The sequence below is a fragment of the Episyrphus balteatus genome, chromosome 2, assembly GCF_945859705.1.
Source record: "Episyrphus balteatus chromosome 2, idEpiBalt1.1, whole genome shotgun sequence".
NCBI classification, from domain to species: domain Eukaryota; kingdom Metazoa; phylum Arthropoda; class Insecta; order Diptera; family Syrphidae; genus Episyrphus; species Episyrphus balteatus.
The window spans coordinates 43805518-43824424 of record NC_079135.1 but is presented as its reverse complement, the minus strand read 5'-3'; the positions used below and the strand labels follow the sequence as shown (position 1 = coordinate 43824424).

The following is an 18907-nucleotide window of genomic DNA, read 5'->3' as shown; positions in this document are numbered from 1 at the left end:
AAAGTCTTCGACAAAAGTCGACGACAAAAATCGACGATAAAAGTCGACGACAAAAGTCGACGACAAAAGTCGACGATAAAAGTTGAAGACAAAAGTCGACGACAAAAGTCGCCGACTAAAGCTTCGACAAAAGTCGCCGACTAAAGTTTCGACAAAAGTCGCCGACTAAGGTCTTCGACTAAAGTCGGCGACTAAAGTCTTCGACTAAAGTCGGCGACTCTAGTCGGCAACTCAAGTCGGCGGCTAAAGTCGACGACTCAAGCCTACAAATTAAAAGTTCCGTCATCAACTACAAAAACATGGTGCGACTACGCCCTTCTTAGGTTCATTTTGAAAAGTTATTTTTATGTTTTACCATTGAATTCATTAATTACCTACTTGCCGATAAGATTATAGCAAATATGTTAGTTTGAGATCAAAAATTGAAATGCAGGAATTAAAAAAAAAGTGAAGAAATGATTTACGACTTTGGCTTTAGGTTTGATAGGCTAATTAAAAAATTCCTACACATTTTTTGACAGCTAGTGCCTATACATACGGTGACCATCCGTCCCGGTTTACCCGGGACTGTCCCGTATTTTTACAGCTTGTCCCGGGTTTTTATTTAAGAAACCCGGGACGTGTAAGTGTCCCGTATTTTGTAGTTTGTCCCGTGATTGTCCCGTATTTGCAAATTCTCTGATTTTTTCATTCAAAATTTTAAAAACTGTGTACGAAAAACAAGATAAACAGTGGTTGCAAATTAAAAATTTTTCTAATTTTTTCGTATAAAAGCGTCAAGCCTAGTTTGCTGCCGAAGCAAAACGAAAATTTTTCTGAGTCTCCCAAAGTAAAAAAAAAACTCTTTTGGAGCAAGAAAAATTACCTGCACCGTTAAGTATGAGTGACAAACGATTAAAAACTCTCCAATTATTCTTGCACAGGTAAGAATTTCGTTGGTTAAGCTACGTAATGTGCAATGAAAAGTAAAATTTTCTTTTAGGATTTCGTTGAGCTCGTTTTATAATTTTCAATTCGCCTCTAGACTAGGCTTTAGTTTTTAAAATTTGTCACCAATTAGGTATTTAACTCCAGTTTTTATTTGCCAGGTTAAAAAGCTCCATCAGGAAAAGTTTTTTCGAATAAAGAACAGAAGAGTTAAGAACCCACGTTGTCTATTAATTTCAGCTAAATTTCAAAAATTTTAAGGACATGTTAGAAGTTTATTTAAAGATTATACAATTTAAAACCATTTTAAATAAAATCAAAATGTTAAAAAATAGCTCTCACGATTTTGATTGAAAAAATATTTTTTTTAGAAGTGATTAACAGTAGGTACTTATTAAGTATAAAAACGCTTCCTTTATTTTGTATACGACTTAAATGATTTCAACGAAAATGCTCCCATAAAATTATTTAAGAAATCTTTATATCAAAATGGAGCAAAAATTATGAAAACGCGATTTAAAAAATTTCAATTTTTATTTATTTTTATGTTTTTAAAAAATCAATATTTTCAAAACCATCCGAAAAATTTTGTATGTGTCCCGGGTTTTACTTCTGGAAATATGGTCACCGTACCTATACACCTTTAAGAGACTTGTCTTAAAAAAAAAAACTGTCAACTTAACTTTATATCTTAATCAAATGAAAGAATTCAATCTGACCCAAATTAAAAGATCATTAACTTATTTTTAACAAGTCACCTTTTTCCGAACTTGAAACTTACTGACATAAACTTTTGCATTTCAGTGTGATCTTTGTCTCTCAATTTCTGGGTCAGTTATCACACAAGTTCAATGTCAAATGGCACACATTTTAAACTCTCCTCCAGAAGTGTCTATCTTTCATCTTTAATTTTGAGACATTATAGGCCTGTCCACATTTATTATTATTTTTAAGCAATCAACTTATCAATCAATCATCACTTGATATTCATGTCTTCTGTTTAAAAACGTTTACTCTTGTTGTAATGACTGTTATAACATGGAATACATACATTTTTTTTGCGGTTGCTAGCTTAGATTACTATATGTTTTATAGATGACCTTCTACCTTTCTTCAATTGGTCAATTTTTCATACGAAACATAACCCAGTAGAGGTGATCCGTTTGAGGTATTATTTTTGGAGCAGTAAGTTTGATCTTTTTTTCTTAAGGTTTCTTCTCTATAATTTTCATTGTTAATTTATGCAAAGTTGAAAGTGTTGAAATGATGCATTGTATGTTGGTGTCTTTAGATTTTTTATTTGGGAAGGTGTATAAAAAGATTTGATTGTCGAGTTTAAAGCATCAGTTTATTTTGTCAGGTCAAAGAGTTAGGTCATCACCCAGAAACGGAAAAATGTTCAAGTTTGTAAGTGAAGATATTACATTTATGAGTATTTTCTTGAACTTATTGTTGTATGATAACAGGTGATTATTGCTGTACTATTGGGAGTCAGTTTGGCTTTCCCTCAGCATCATGAAGAAGAACCTTATGTTACCCGTGAAGCTAATCAAGTCAATCCCGATGGTACTTATGGACACGAATATGAACTTAGCAATGGTGTAGCTGTACAGGAATCTGGCGTTGGAGGACAATATGCTACTGGAGGTTTCCGTCATATTTCACCAGAAGGCGAAGAAATTCAATTAGCTTATACAGCTGATGAGAATGGATTCCATCCACAAGGTTCGCATTTGCCAACACCACCACCAATTCCAGAGGAAATCCTTAAAGCTATTGAATACATTCAAGCTCATCCAACACCCGAAGAACAAGCCGATAGGGAGTATAGACTACAACATAATCAATAAGCAAATTAAGCAGTTAAGTGTTGTTAATGCTGCTGAATTGTTAAGTTTAAAATCAATAGTTTGAAGTATTAATCTTAAACAAGGATAACCGATTTGTCTAAGTACCTAACACAATAGTTTATGCATAAGAAATCCAAATTAGACTGAACTTTACGGTTAGCAAAATGTTAACCGTAAAATGAAAGAAGAAGAAATTTGTTTTATTTTTAATAGTTTTTAATCTATCAATGACTCATTGAGCTAATTTTTAAGCGAGTCTTTTGGAGATTGGACACAAAAAAGAGAAAAAACTACCATTACTTGCATTAACATTCAACATGGTTCATGATACACTTCTTATGCGACATGTCTCATGACACATTTCCGATGAAACATATCTCATGAGATATGTCCGATAAGATATCTCAATTGAGACATGTCACATGAAATATACTCGATGAGACATGTCTCATTGGAATGGTTATATCCTGAGGGGTAAAATGAGATGGAACAAAAAAGTCGTTGAGAGTTTTAATCGATAGATACATTTGTTACGAGAATGTTTTTGTGTTAAAAAAAAATCTTTCTTAAACAAAAACAGGAGGTAAGGCTTCAAAAAAGTGTTTATTATGCGAAGAGAACATTTTTTACTTCAGCTTGAATTAAATAAAAAAAATAATGTCTTAAACGAATTTTTTTTTCTAATGTACTAGATTTTGAAATATGATTTTTTGAAGAAAAAAAAAACAATTTTTTTTTGATTTTTTGGTACTTTTTGGAATTTTTTCAAAGCATCCAAAAAATCTTGAACTAACAGTAGGTACTTATAAGCTTTACTGATTTGCATACGTGTGAACAAATTGGATCCCTAAGTGATTTTTGAGCGAAAAAAATCGGGAAACAACTTTTTCTCCCAAATTTTTTTACCGTTTTCAACCGTTTTTTATTAATATCTTTTCATTTTAATACATTTTGGCTTAAATTTATAGGGAAGATAGATAATAAGCAGAAAAAGATTAAATTTTCTTATTCACAATTTTGAGATATCGGTAAAAAAAATGTTCTTTATTTATTTTATATTTATTTTTTATATATCTTTTTCCTAGAACAAATAGAAATTTGACTTAACATAGGAAGTAAATATTAAAACCTTTTATTTGATATATCACACATAAAGGTGCATGCACTATAAAATGCAAAATCTTGAATTAAAAAAGTTCAAAATTACCACGAAACACCTGTTGAGATCGTTTTCCGATGGCCAACCACCAGTAATCTCAGTTTTACATTTTGACATGATAGACTTTAAAAGAATGTTTTGTAGGTGTTGTACAGATGATTGAGATACCTAATTAAAGCCGAAATGATAAGTTTCTCGATGATATAAAATGTATTGTTGGTTGTAATATAAAATTTTAAAAAATCTAGCATTCAAATAAATTTACCTACCTCTTTTTGTAGATGTCGTACAGACATGATTGTGACAAATTTTTCTAGCTGAAATAATAAGCTTTCAGATAACATAAAATTCTAAGTAGGTTGTTACGTAAAAACATTGACAAAATGTTGTACTTTTTCATGATATACGATTATTATAATTTTTAAAAAACGTATTCTCTAGAAAAAATGTTGGGCTTTTAGATGGCATAATTTATAAAATATATAAAATATTTGACGAAAAGATAAATGGGAAAAAGGTATTTTTTTTCGATTTTTTTTTGTAATGTAAACAAACAGATATAAACAAGTTCTTAATATTTAGCTTAAATATTATACTATGAGATGGTATTATCTAATATATAAAAATCTCGTGTCGCAGTGTTTGTTATCAAACTCCTTCGGAACGGCTGGACCGATTTATATGAAATTTTGTACACATATCGGGTAGGGTTGAGAATCGGCCAACATCTATTTTTCATACACATAAATGGTAAGGTTGGTCCACCATAAACTTTTTTTTTTATTTCTGAGAAAACATTTTTTTTTTAATTTTTTTACAATTCACCATTGAAAAATGCATATAATTCTAAATTTTAAACATTCTAAGACCTACCAATGTTTTTTAATCGCAATTTTTTGTTGAAAATCAAAGTGTTTTATTATTGTGAAACATTTTGTATATGTTTTTTTTTTCTTTTTTCTGTCGAAAAATATGAATGTTTGATCATTGTGATGTCAAATAAATCACATTTAGTGGAAAACGGGGAAGGGTATAGCCCTGCTCAAGACAACATGACTTTGTACAGCCCGCATCAGGCAGACTCAATACTCAAGTAGGCGCGTATTTTTTCCGGTTTAATTTGACAAATTTTGTTATTAGTTGGTGGTTGATTTGGTCAGTTTTGTTAATTGGAATTCTTTGGTGTCAACTGGGAAAGCGAATGTGAAATTGATCTTTGGTATCTTTGGCAAAAACAATATAGTCTAAGAGTCCAGAGCAGATTTTGGGAGCGGATGTATAACAGAAATGTGAGTATATAGCCTTATGGGATTTATTAACGAATTCAAAAGTCTAGCAGCTTTAAATCGCGGATTTATTTGGTTTTCGGTGGGTTAAATAACGCGAGTTTTCCAATCAAGATGATTAATTAAAACAAAAAATTCACTTTCTGAATAGAAGCACTTAGGCTCTGTCATTTATCCTCAGCTTGAAGAAATCAATCTTGCGATCAATAGAACTCAAGATATAAGCTGTTTAATAGCCCGTTTTCACTAGAGCCCAAATGAGAAAATTACGCAAATTATCTTATTTCGAATGTTGCATCGACAAGATTGAATTACGGCTTTGGAGAGATGACAAAAATTGGAAATAAATACTAGAAAAGGTGGAACGAAGTCCGCCGGGTCAGCTAGTTATTTTATAAGTTTATGTTTTTTTCAAGAAAGTTGACAAAAAAAAAAGTTTTTAAATCATTTAAAGCACACAACCTGTTTACATTATGACGTACAATTATCGTCCGTAAACTGATTTTACAGACAACTAATTTTTTTAAGCACTATGCACCACAACATGAACAGGAACACCCTGTATACCTAATCAACAACCAAAAATTGCACAAATCTTCTTTAACGTGATAAATTGATTTCCATAGAAAAACAAAATAATTGACAAAAAAGTTTAATCGTCAAGGTCTTTCAATTTGAGGTGTTAATTCGTTTAAAAATTAGTACAATAAAAAGTTATAGTCAGCTCATACTCGTTCAAATAACTATTTGTATAAAAGCAAAATATCACACTTATAACTGACACAGTTCAATTCAATTCGAAGAACTTTAGAGGCTCGTACAAATTCAACAATATGTTTAAGTTTGTGAGTATATCGGTTGAATAGACTAAACAAACATTTTAATTTTCTTTTAATAATAAATCCATTGTTTCACAATTTTAGATAACTTTTGTTACTTTATTATCTGTGTCATGTGCTGCACCACCAGCTCCATCTCCATCAGCTGCTGCTGCAGCACCATCTAGTGATGCAACTGCAGAAGTGAAAAACTATACTGATCAAATTCATCCTGATGGTTCATTTGGATATCAATTCGAAACGTCAAATGGTATTAATATTCAAGAATCTGGTACTGCCAACGGAACTGTACAAGGAGCTGTACAATATCAATCCCCAGATGGAGAACAAATTCAATTAACCTATACTGCCGATGAAAATGGTTATCAACCTTCTGGCTCACATCTACCAACTTCGCCACCAGTTCCAGAACAAATCCAAAAGGCATTGGAATACATTCAAGCCCATCCACCACCAGAGGAACCAAAATCTGCATAAGTTGTGAAATACTCTTATTATTACCAATTGCATGTTATAGAACTTTCGGTCTTTAAATTTATTTAAAAAATATGTGAGTTAATTTTTTTAATCTAGTTGTATTAAGTTGCATTTTAATAATGAAATAAATATAATTAAGAGCTGCACTGTGCGCACTCAAGTTTCTCGTAAACAATTTCTTGTAACTGGAATTTTTAAGTTCAATGGAGCTTAGAGAAGCAGATGCTGAATACATACATACATCATTTTCCTCAAAAAATGATTCTTTGAGGACTAAAATCACAGAACACTGGAACATTCTGGTATATTTTGACAATTTTCGCATTTTTTTATAAAGTTGCGAATGCTAGAATGTTCATTGGGCCATATAAACAACTGTGCCAAAAATTTGAACTTTTAGATTTGACGCATAGTCTTCCCTACAGAATAGAAAAGCCTACTTTGTTTTGAAAACTTCATGAAACACAAATACTGGGTGGCAACCCTATCACCTTTCAATTGTATTGGCCATGACCATTTTATGTTGACCAGAAAAATAAAATACACGACTGAGTCACACAAACTTGCTCTTAGGGTTGAAGTTGCTAAAATTTTTAGGACTTCTTATATAGAAATTTAGAAAATGTTATTATTTTAGGTAGGTATATAAAGCAAAAATAAAAAAAAAAATTTTTTAAAAATTGTTTTTCAAAATAATAAAACAGCATCTGAAATTGAATTTCCCTCCAAAACAAGTATGCATTTTCAGTTTTTAAATCCAAAAATAAATGTTTTCAAAATTTTATTTTTGGCTTATATAAAAATTATATAAATGCTATTAAAAAAAGTTTCGTTGAAATCAAATAAGTAGTTTCGGAGTAAATCGGATTTAAAAAAAACGGTTCTATGGCAGGTACCGTTAATAACGATTTAAAATTAATTCCAAAAACTCCTCTGGATAACCGCCAAGAAACGCTACATACCAAGTTTGATGTTAATCGGTCCATAAGTTTAGGCTGTAGCTTCGTATACAGACAGACAGACTGAGAGACGGACTTCCGGGGCCCACTTTTTTGGCATTCACTATCATCGTAATGTCATGGAAAAATGTTATGTCAACTTTTTTTTGTACGAATGCATAACTTGATATAGGTATAGTACCTAAGGTAGAGTTGCCTATTTGCGGCCGTCTCCAGTATCCGGCATACGAGTAAAAATTTGGAATAAACCCGACTATAAGTAAAACTTTGAGTAAAATTAATTTTGTATATAGTAATTGTACCTTATTCAAACAAAATGTAGGTACCACTGGGTCGCATGAATTTGCCCTTATAGTTAAATTTGTTAAGAGTGGTAAAGTTTTTGTTTTAACATTCAATAGATTAATTTTAGTTTAATTTTATGTATTATATACTTTTTGAAAAATGTAAAAAGCCGTTTTTAAAAATTATGAAAACACCTTTTGAAATCGTTTTAACCTACATACAGAGTATGTCATTTAATTTTGTGTATGTATCTACAACAAAGAATTTTTGGAATTCATTCTCCTAAATCTTATTTTGTTTTTTTTTGTATATTCATATTATTTTATGTATTGTTTTGTCATTTCACGTGTGTGACAGAGTTGAAGAAGAATGAAAACATGAAGATCTTTTGGCAAAGTTCTATATTTTTCATACTCTATAAGGCTATAAGTTCGACACTCCATCCGTTTTTCTTGGTTTAAATAAACAGTTATAGTGTAACGTTATTTTTTTAATGCTTTGAAAACAGTTAAAAATCTCAAATAAATTAATTTTTAAATTTTAAATTTAAAGGTTCACTATGGCGTATGTGGAATATTTTTTGTTAATTTTTTTTTTTATTTGTCTTGATAATTTTGCTGATCTTTCTAAACCATTTTCTGGCCATTAATATAACTTTCATGGATATTTAATAATTTAAAAGAGAGAAATGCTGCTTTTTTTTTAATTTATCAGCCCCAAATCGTTTGTGCACTCATGCATAACTTTTAACGCACTTTTTTTCAAACTTGGCGGAAACCCATTATGAAAACCACTTAATAGAATGCTTTGAAATTTTAACTGAAGCTTTTTTTGTTCTTTTATTTTAAGTTTAAGTTATATTAAGTTAATAGCCGTTTTTGAAGTATTTTTTTTTATAAGAAACACGATTTTTTTCTTTAAACTGGTTTCATTCTTCAAAAATCAATAAAAAAAAAACTCAGTGCACTTATTCAGTCAATGAATGCTGAATGTAACTAAAATTGATCGATCTCAAATAACATTCTGATCAACTTATTAAAAAAAAAAACTCTTCAATTTTTGACCAAATAGGTAAAGCAGACAGCATCTATTAATGCATCTGATGCTGTCTCGTGTCTCCTTTCTTATTATATACAATATAAATATCTTAAGGTTAAAAATATTTAAAAACAATCAAGTGGTCTTGAAATGTACAATTTATACTATTTATCTAAAATATTTATAATGATCAAAAAGCTGCACTTCTCTTTAAAGTATTAAAAACAATCATATTTTACCCAAAATCTGAAAATGTCATGTTAAACTGGTTTCATAAACGGGAAGACATCTAAACCAACAAAAACCGCTTCATAACACTAATCTCTACGCTATTTAACTCAATTCCGGTGATTTATGATACATTATGACAGAATGACACACGAATTCAAAACATAAAAAAGAGCAAATTACTGTATCAAATAAGTGAATCTCATGAATAACCATGCAAAATTAGCATATTTTTGCAAAGTTGTATGACATTCGGTAATTTATTCAAAATTAAAATACAAAACAAAAGCAAAATAAAATGCACGACTGGGGTCGCACGTACTTGCTCTTATGCTAAAAGTAACTCTAATATTAAAGCTTTTTATTCAAAAAACACCGTTTTAAATTATGTTTTACAAAAAACCAAGTACGCCATTTTATTACTTGCATAAAAAGGTATTTTTAGAAAAAAAATTTCCAAAATCGTTAGAGCCTTTTTAAAAAAAAAAAATTATTTTTCATATATAAAAAATTTCTAATATTTTTCAAAAAAAAGTTGGTATGCCATTTTAAAGAAATAATTAATTTACACATAAAAACGAAATTTCAAAATTTTTCACCAACCCGTTTTCAATAAATTGAATTTTCAAAAAAAAATTTTGAAATATTTTTTAAAAATCCAAAAATGCACTTTTTGAAAATTTTAGTATTACCTTTATCTAAACGCTTTTGCATAAAAATTTTCGTTGATATCGGGTTAATTTTGTACGAGATATTCAGAAACCAAAAAAAACGTTCTATGAGAGGTACCGTTAATAACGGTACAAAAAATATTTTTTTTATTTCAAAAGTTGGCTCTTATGTGTTATACCACACATAAATTTTAATCAAAATCGTTAGAGCCGTTTTTGAAATAAATTAACATTTCTATTTCCGTTATATGGCAGGTACCGTTAGTTTTGGTAATAAAAAAAAATTTCAATTTCCTCTCTAGGGAATCACCAAAAACTGCTAACTACCAAGTTTGAAGAAAATCACTTCACTCGTTTAGGCTGTAGCTTGAGGTATATACAGACAGACAGACAGACAGAATTGCCGGGCCCACTTTTTTGGCATTCTCCATCATCGTAATGTCATGTAAAATTGTTATCTCGAGTTCGATTTTTTTTACGAATCCTAAACTTGCCCTATAGTACCTATATCGCAAGTAAAAAGAGCGGTGTACTTTTCTGCCAATCACCTGTGAGACATGATACAGCATCTAATAAAAATGCTCCACTTGTATAATTAGTAACAGATTCAACTAACTGTTGAAATCTGAACTTGAAAGTTATCTTATTTAATTAAATGACATTAAGTTAACGATAAGTAGGTATATCAATCAACAACAATAATTGTTACTTTCAAATGTTTGCAACACTAACTGTCATCACTTTCGATAGATTTAACAATGTGCGATTTTCATTGTTAGGTACATTATATTCTGCGGTGAAATGGACTTTGTTAACCTTTCAGTTATGCCAATTAGTCATCAAGACCCAATTCGAGTTGGAGCATTATAATATTATCTGAATATCTCATGAAATACCTACGTTTTTCGAAGTAGTTTTAGATCTAATTTGATCTATGATTATTACCTACAGTTTAGTTAAATTAATCGATTTTGTGATAAATTAATTGAAATAAGTCGAATGTCCTGATCTAATTAATTATAAAAGTAGGCTAGAGATACTAATGACTCATACTTTTAGAAAAAGTTTTTTAAAAAACAAAAAAGTTCAAAATAAAGACTTGAACTTATAACATTCTCAAAGATAATAGATCTTTGATTCGAATATGTTCCATCAAATTGTTCTCATCTCTAAATCTCTTTCAATACAGGCAAATCATAGCTAAAATAAACCTTGAATTTGATTACAAAAAAAAAACAGCTATAGCAGTTATAGCGAATAAATCAATTTTTTGTCTTAATTTCTTTTATTTTTCGGTGAGCATCGTTTAATTTAATTCTTCATAATCAAAAAGGTGTGTGAGGTGATTCCCTTTTCTTGAAGAAACAATAAATTATTTTGGAAGACCATTAATTTATCTACATGTAGACTGAATCTGTACGAAAATCATCGCATGATCGTAAATCGTATGACTATTATAAGTAACGAAATGATGCAAAATATTTTCAAGAAATATTTTTGTAAGAAGCTAAATGTGATTCGATTTGCGATAAAAATGTTTATTTTTCATGGTCATTAAATAAGTTAAAAAAATATGTAGGTACATAGGGATCGCTCTGTTAAGCTTTATATTCTTAAGAAGATATAGTTTTTTTTTTTAAGCTTATGTACATCATAATGAACTGTTTGAATCATACTTCTTGTTTATAAAATTGTGTCCATAATTCTAACAGCATTCTAAGGAAAATTTTAACTATATAAGGAAATTCGTAAAAAGTGTAAAAAAAAAAAAATATGTTTTTCTGTAATTAATTAAACACCGTTTAAATGATCTTTTTCACAAACCCATTTGATTTATTCCATAAAAAGGAATTTTTAGGAACGAAATTTTGAAAATCGTTGGAGTCTTTTAAAAAAAAAATAATTTTTTATAGGTACCTACCTACAATATAAAAATGTTCTAACATTTTTCAAAAAAAGGTGGTATGCCACTTTTAAGAAAATATTATTCAACACATAAAAATGAAATTTCGATAAAGTTCATCAACCAGTTTTCAAAAAATTGATTTTTCAAAAAAAAAATTTGAATTATTTTTTAAAAATCCAAAAATGTGTTGTTTTGAACAATTTAAATCTTTTTATATAATGATTGTCTTAACGTTTCTGTATAAAAATTTTGGTCAAAATCTGTTTCGTCGTTTACGAGAAATTCATAAATAAAATATTTTTTTTAGTTCTAAAGGAATCTTTTATGTGTTACACTACACACACAAATTTTAATCAAAATCATTAGAGCTATTTCCGCAATATGACAGGTACTGTTAGTTTGAGTCCTTAAAAAATTTCAATTTGTCCTCTAGGGAACCACACAAGTCTGTTAACTTCCAAGTTTGAAGAAAATCGCTCCGCTAAATCTCCGAAACTACTCATCGTAAGTAGCTGAAATTTTGTGAGGAGTTTATTTTTGACCAGCTCAACAAATGAAGTAAGTTTGAAATTTCTGGAATCTATGGTATAGAAGTTAGAGGGGAGTTAAAAATGGCCTGAGTTGTTTCCTGTAAATAAGGGTGTAGTGCCAAAGATGCTAGAAGCTAGAGAACTTGGCTGGGCACTACCGTGCCCCTTGATATAAATTTATAACCCCTTCCTCACTACCCATTTTACCTCTTTTCACTTTTTGTTGAAATTATTTCACCTTTTTATCACATTTTAAAATAAAAAATTGTATGTAGGTATTAGGTCCGATTCCGTAAAGTAACTATATATATTAAACCAAAAATCCTAATCGATATTCTAATGGGAACCAGAAAATAAATTAATTTGTTTCCATCCTCAACCGAATTTATTTCGAGGATAAAAAAAGAGAACCATATCAAAGCCGGCGACAAGTTGGTTAATCCCCAAGGTAAATGATAATTATCTAAGAAACAAAATTGCTACGAAAAAGATCCAAACCCTACTTCGGACATACCTTTGAATGGAGTTCTTTAATTCTTTTATTTGTTTTGTTTTAAGCGACCCTCAAAAAATACCCAATCTTCGTCGTCATCATTACCGTCACATTAAAAATATCTTCTCAATATGCGATGGCAAGAAATGTAAAGAAATCTTTTAGATACACAATGCTATAATGTATTATTATGCATCTTCTGAATGAAAATGAAAAGGCAAATAATGTGTCTGGGAGTATCTCTCGGCAATCGACGAATATTACATTTTTGCCAAATCTTGGGTATAAAATCGAGCACATTCAGGTCAAAACCATTAAAACTTCTCTAAGCTCCCAAGGAACAACATCTCAAGTTTCACAACCAACATCAGTCCAAGTCTCTTTTATACTCTTTGTCAGAATGTTCAAAATTGTAAGTTTTTTTTTTTTGTTATTCCTGGAATACACCTCCACTAATGACCTCGAGGATTAAGTCATAAATTTTTGTGTTTTGTTTTTGGAATTTAACCATAAAACAGGGAGTGGTGAAGATTATTAATATTTTGGATCATTTCTTGAATCCTTCATTTTTTCTTATACAAATTTTGAATATCTTCTCTTTTATAGTTCACGGTTGCCGCTGTCCTTGCTTGCAGTTATTCTGCTGCAGCTACTGAAGCTGAAGCCCAGATTAACAATCAAGAGAGTGAAATCAATCCAGATGGCAGTTACAGTTATCATTTTGATACAACCAATGGAATAGCTGCTCAGGAATCTGGTGTTGGAGGTCATTCTGTCAGTGGAGCATCACAATATACGAGTCCAGATGGCCAGCTGATTCATTTGACCTACACAGCCGATGAGAATGGATTCCAACCGCAAGGTGATCATTTACCAACTCCACCACCAATTCCATATTATATTCAGCGTGCTTTGGAATATATTCGTACCCATCCACCACATGAGGATCAAACTAAATACCAGCAGCACCACCATGAGCAGTCACATCATGAGCAGTCATATCATGAGCAGTCTCATCATGAGGAGCCTCATCATGAGCAAAGTCACCATGAGCAACAACATCATGAACAGCCTCATCACGAGCAGCAGTATTATCACGAAGAACAACATCAGCAGCATTATGAGCAACCGATTTACCATCACCAAAGACGATTCTAGACAGGACTTGGACTAATTTATGAAGCTAGAATGTTATTGATTTTTAAGTTATAAGATCAATGTATATGTAAAACCTAAAATTGAAAATTGAGTTTTGAATTAAAATGTTTTTAAGCAAAAAAAAATTTTAACGCATAACTTTTTAAGCGATCAGTAAAAGATTCACTGAACAGGTTCAGCAACCAGACCTCAAGAAACTTTTGGTTTTCAGCTAGCGATGGATTTGGAGGAATTTTTTGAAACAGACCAATTTTTAGACAAGGTTAACCTTGATTTTTTCTTCAAAATCCGAAAAAAAAAAAATTTGTAATTTGTTTTCATTTATAGATAGGCCTGTTTATTATGAACTCGTATTTGTAAACCAAAACTTGTTTGGAGATTTTGATCCGAAAATATCTGCTTCCGAATGTAAGAAAAAAATTAAACACATATTTAGATTGCAAATAATTCAGCAACCGGGCCTCCAAGAAACTTTTGGTTTTCAGCTATGAATAGAGCTTAAAGAGATCTTTCTTTTGATGTCTCACTCGATGGATTTGGAGGAATTTTTTAAACTGCCCAATTTTTAGGCAAGGGGTAAACCTTGATTTTTTCTCGAAAATCCGAAAAAAAAATTTTTAATTTTTTTGCATTAATAGATAGGCCTGTTTATTATGAACTCGTATTTGTAAACCAAAATTTGTTTGGAGATTATGATCCGAAAATATCTGCTTCCGAATGAAAGAAAAAAAAATATATATTTCGATAGCAATAATTCAGCAACTAGGCCTCCAAGAACCTTTTGGTTTTCAGCTATGAATAGAGCTTAAAGAGATCTTTCTTTTGATGTCTCACTCGATGGATTTGGAGGAGTTTTTAAAACTGCCCAATTTTTAGGCAAGGGGTTAACCTTGATTTTTTCTCGAAAATCCGAAAAAAATAAATTTGTAATTTTTTTGCATTAATAGATAGGCCTGGTTATTATGAACTCATATGTGTTTGGAGATTTTGATCAGAAAATATCTGCTTCCGAATGAATGAAAAAAAAAAAAAAAATTCGATTGCAAACAACTCAGCAACCAGACCTCCAGGAACCTTTTGGTTTTCAGCTATGAATAGAGCTTAAAGAGACCTTTTGATGTCTTACTTGATGGATTTGGAGGATGCTAAACTTGATTTTTTTCTCGAAAATCCTAAAATTAATGTTTTTTTCCATGCTGCAGCTTCATGTTTCAGACGCACAGATAAATCGACGCGCGAAACGACGATGACGAACAGACCAGAATTCTCTACTATCGTAAGTTGGTTTTGATTAAAACGTCGAAAATTTTTTTTAAAGGAAACCAATTTGTAATAGGTCAAGATTAGTCAATTTTAAATAAACTTCTAAGTTATAACAAATATTTAAAAATTCGTCGGCGTGCGTCGGTCTTTAGAAGAGCAATGAGTTAATATTGAACCAGAGATACAGGTCGATTCCGGCGAAATGCCCGAGATATCTCAAATGATATTCGATTTATTTAAGAAAAAAGTTGTGAAGTCCTTATTGAATGCTCCAATATTTAATTAAGCTCGTTTTTTTTCAACTTACTCATAAGTAATCATAATCATTATAATGAAATCAAATTTTATTCGAAATGCTAATAAGTATCGAAAACTACATTCATTAATTTACATAAATGTATTTCCATTAAAAAACGAGTTTAATTCCCAGATTAAACAAAGTGCAACGCAACTATATATATATATATAATTCAGTGAACGAGTTTGCTTATCAAAAGTAAAACTAAAGATAAAACGTCAATGAAATATAAGAAATAAAATCGATGCAAAAAACATTAGACCCTACTTTTGATAAATTATGTACTTTTGAATGGGGTTAATTTTTATTTGTTTTGTTTATCAAAAATGACCAATCTTCGTCGTCAACTTCTCTGCAATGCAGAGACATCTTAAAACCATTAGATACAAAAAAGTGTCAATGTATTATGCATATTTCGCATAAAAATGAAATGCCAAAAATGAATCTGGGTGACTTGGAATATTTAATTTGCCAAATCTTTGATATAAAATCGATACCCATTCAGATTGAAATCATTAAAGCTTCTTTAAGCCATCAAGGAACAACATCTCAAATCTCAAGTTGCACCAAATCTTTCAGAATGTTTAAAATTGTAAGTTATTTTTATAATTGATTTGATTTCTTAAAAAACACTTCACTATTGACCATAAGGATTAAATAATAATGGCGCAAAATTTTAAACGATTGAGTAAAATCCTAAAACCATTTTAGTAATTTACTAAGTTTAAAATAATTCTGCTTTTTTGACTAAGTAAATACTAAAATGACTTTAACATTTTACTATTTCGTTTAAAATTTTGCTCCAATATTTTTAATGTTGTGGAATTTGTCCAATAAATCTAGATTATCTCTAGAATTCTATACCAATTTTACTTATTAAAATTTTAAATGTTTCTTCTGTTGTAGTGTTTGATTGCAGTTATTCTTGCTGCCAGTTATTACGTGGCCACTGCACAAGTTGTAACTGATGGTGATGCCACAATTTCCGGCCAAAACATGCAAGTCAATCCAGATGGCACTTACAACTATGATTTTCAAACATCAAATGGAATAAGTTACCAAGAATCTGGCACTGGAGGTCAATCTGCTAGTGGATCATCACAATACACCAGTCCTGAAGGACAACCTATTTCTTTAACCTACACTGCTGATGAGAATGGATTTCAACCAATGGGCGATCATTTGCCAACACCTCCACCAGCTCCAGTTTAAACATAGGTAGTTATTTAACAATACCAGAGGCGATACAATTTTAATTAATTTATGATAGAACTAAAATTAAAAGATTTGTTTTGTACTAAAATGTTTTTGTTATTCTTTTGGTAAAAATCTCATTTTATTTAACGTTGAGTAAAATATTTACTATGTTGATTACGTGTGAATGCAAGTTAAATCAACGATCGTTAAATTAATCTTCTTTTGAATAAAAGATTAAATTAAGACTTTTATTAATTGGTTATTTAAATCTGAAATGAGTTTTTATTAGTAATAAAAGTCTTGTTATTTTTAATGCGATTTAATGAAAAAATTTACTTGAATTTTACTTGAATGAAAAAATTTGCAGCTTCCCTTCGATAGCTTAGTGGTTTTTGGCAGCTTTTAATGACTCTGCACCCAACATATTTTTCAGTTTAATGGTCATAATTTTAAGATACAGCCTATAGTTTACAAAAATTATATCTATTTCGCATTATTTTTACATAACTATAGAATGGATTGCACTTCTCTCTTGGCACTTACAAAATAAATTCGGCTTAATCGGAGTTAACCCAAAGCATTGTCAAGCATTTATGAGGATATTTTATTTTCTTCAACTTTAGTCCTTTTCTCTATGATCCACAATTTTGACTTAAGTCTGAAACAAATGTTGAAGAATACACAATTTCCTACATATTCTTTTTTCAGTAAACCTAATATTAGGAACAATGGGAACCACGGTCATATTCTTCTTCAACTTCACAAGCAATTTTCTAAAAGCATTTCGCTATGAAGTCCAATGTGATTCTCAAGAGAACTAATTGACTGCCAAACGAGCTACTAACAAACGCATATTACGATGATGGAGAACTCCGAAAAATGTATGTGCGTCCATCTGTACACATTTCTTCAGCCTAAACGGGTGGACAGATTTTTTTCAAATTTGGTAGGTACAAATGATTTTTATGGAATTCTGAAAGTTGGTTTTTTTATATATCGCTTAGAAAGTGTACTCCCCATACAAATTTTTCAAGTTATATCAAATAACTCTAAAACGGCTCTAACGAGCCGTAAACTTCTCAAACATAATATTCCAAGCAATTGCAATAAAACTGCATTTTTATTTTTTCCAAAAAATGAAATCACAATACATTGTATCAACTATATGTAACTGCAGTCGATAGTCATTTGAACTGTATAGAAGCGAAAAATTTGCCAATATCCTTTTTAAGTATTTTTTAGGAGAGGAATTCGTAGTTAAAAGTTTAAAAAAGCCCTGCTTACGGTAAATGAATTTAAAAATGGCCGAATATTCAGCGGCATCTTTAGTTTTGTAGGTACAAAGAGTGATAAGTTTTGGGTGATATAAATTGCGAGCGTTAGCGAGCAAGAAAATTTTTTTTAAGAAACAAATTTTAACCATTCTAAGGCTTTATAACAAAAAATTATTTCGTACAATTTAATATATAAAACATTGAAAAATCTTGCACTGAAATTTTGTAGCAGAAAATTGACAGGTACATTCTATCTATTGAGTTCTAAATGAAATTAGCAATACTAAAAAACCAAAATTTTAAATAATCCAAGTTGTTTGACATGAGCTAATTACACTGGTCAACTAGGTTTTTGTTACAGAAACCAGGGTATACTTTTCTATAGGCTGAGCTCGAATCCGAAGTTAGAAAATCGAAAATCCCGCTTTTTACCAGTTTTCGAGGTTATTTCCGAGCGTTGTAGGTACTACAGTCTCTTAATAAATCGATACATTTTTTTTCGCTTACATACTGGATTTAAGGTTAACATAGAACAAAAGTGTGTAATAAGCAACTGAAGATATCTCGGACAGTAGAAAAGATGTCTGAAAGATTTAAATAGATTTAAGGGTAATATTTCAAAAACGAGATGTGATCGAATAAGTCCGTCTTTGGATTCGAGTTCGGCCACCGAAACCCTTTGAAAAAGCATAGTTTAGTCTCACCAAAAACCCTGCATAAGTACTTGTGGTATTTAAAGGGTTCTTAAAAGAGCATTTTAAGGTGTTAACATAGTGCTTAAGGAAATGGTCAAATAGATATAAACTCTTTGTAATGGACCAAACATTTTTTGTTTTCCTTTATACAAACTTCATCGACAGCTTCTGCAACGATGCAAAATTGGTAGTGATTTTAAGGGAGATTTTCATATAGGTAATCAAATCACTAAAATACAAAAACAAATCATTTAGTGCTGCATATATTAGACTTGTATATGTTTATAATATAGGTATCTTTTGATTTTCTGAAAAAAAATTTCGGGGGGGGTTAAACACCCAAACCCCCCCCCCCCCCCTAAATACGGCTATGT

General features: G+C 30.5%; 2 protein-coding genes and 1 pseudogene across 2 annotated transcripts; all 3 read left to right on the top strand.

Moving 5' to 3' along the window:
• Positions 1–2322: 2322 nt before the first annotated feature.
• On the top strand, positions 2323–2777 carry LOC129909408 (larval cuticle protein 4-like). The gene is made up of 2 exons (XM_055986494.1): positions 2323–2334; positions 2394–2777. The coding sequence occupies exons 1-2, from the start codon at positions 2323–2325 to the stop codon at positions 2775–2777; spliced, it is 396 nt and encodes a 131-aa protein (XP_055842469.1).
• Positions 2778–4810: 2033 nt separating this feature from the next.
• Positions 4811–6546, top strand: LOC129910869 (pupal cuticle protein Edg-78E-like). Its single transcript, XM_055988456.1, has 2 exons — positions 4811–5225; positions 6146–6546. Exons 1-2 carry the CDS (start codon positions 5211–5213, stop codon positions 6536–6538), a joined length of 408 nt encoding a protein of 135 aa, XP_055844431.1. The 5' UTR covers positions 4811–5210; the 3' UTR covers positions 6539–6546.
• Positions 6547–11843: 5297 nt separating this feature from the next.
• Positions 11844–17832, top strand: LOC129909407 (probable serine/threonine-protein kinase DDB_G0280133; annotated as a pseudogene).
• Positions 17833–18907: the final 1075 nt, after the last annotated feature.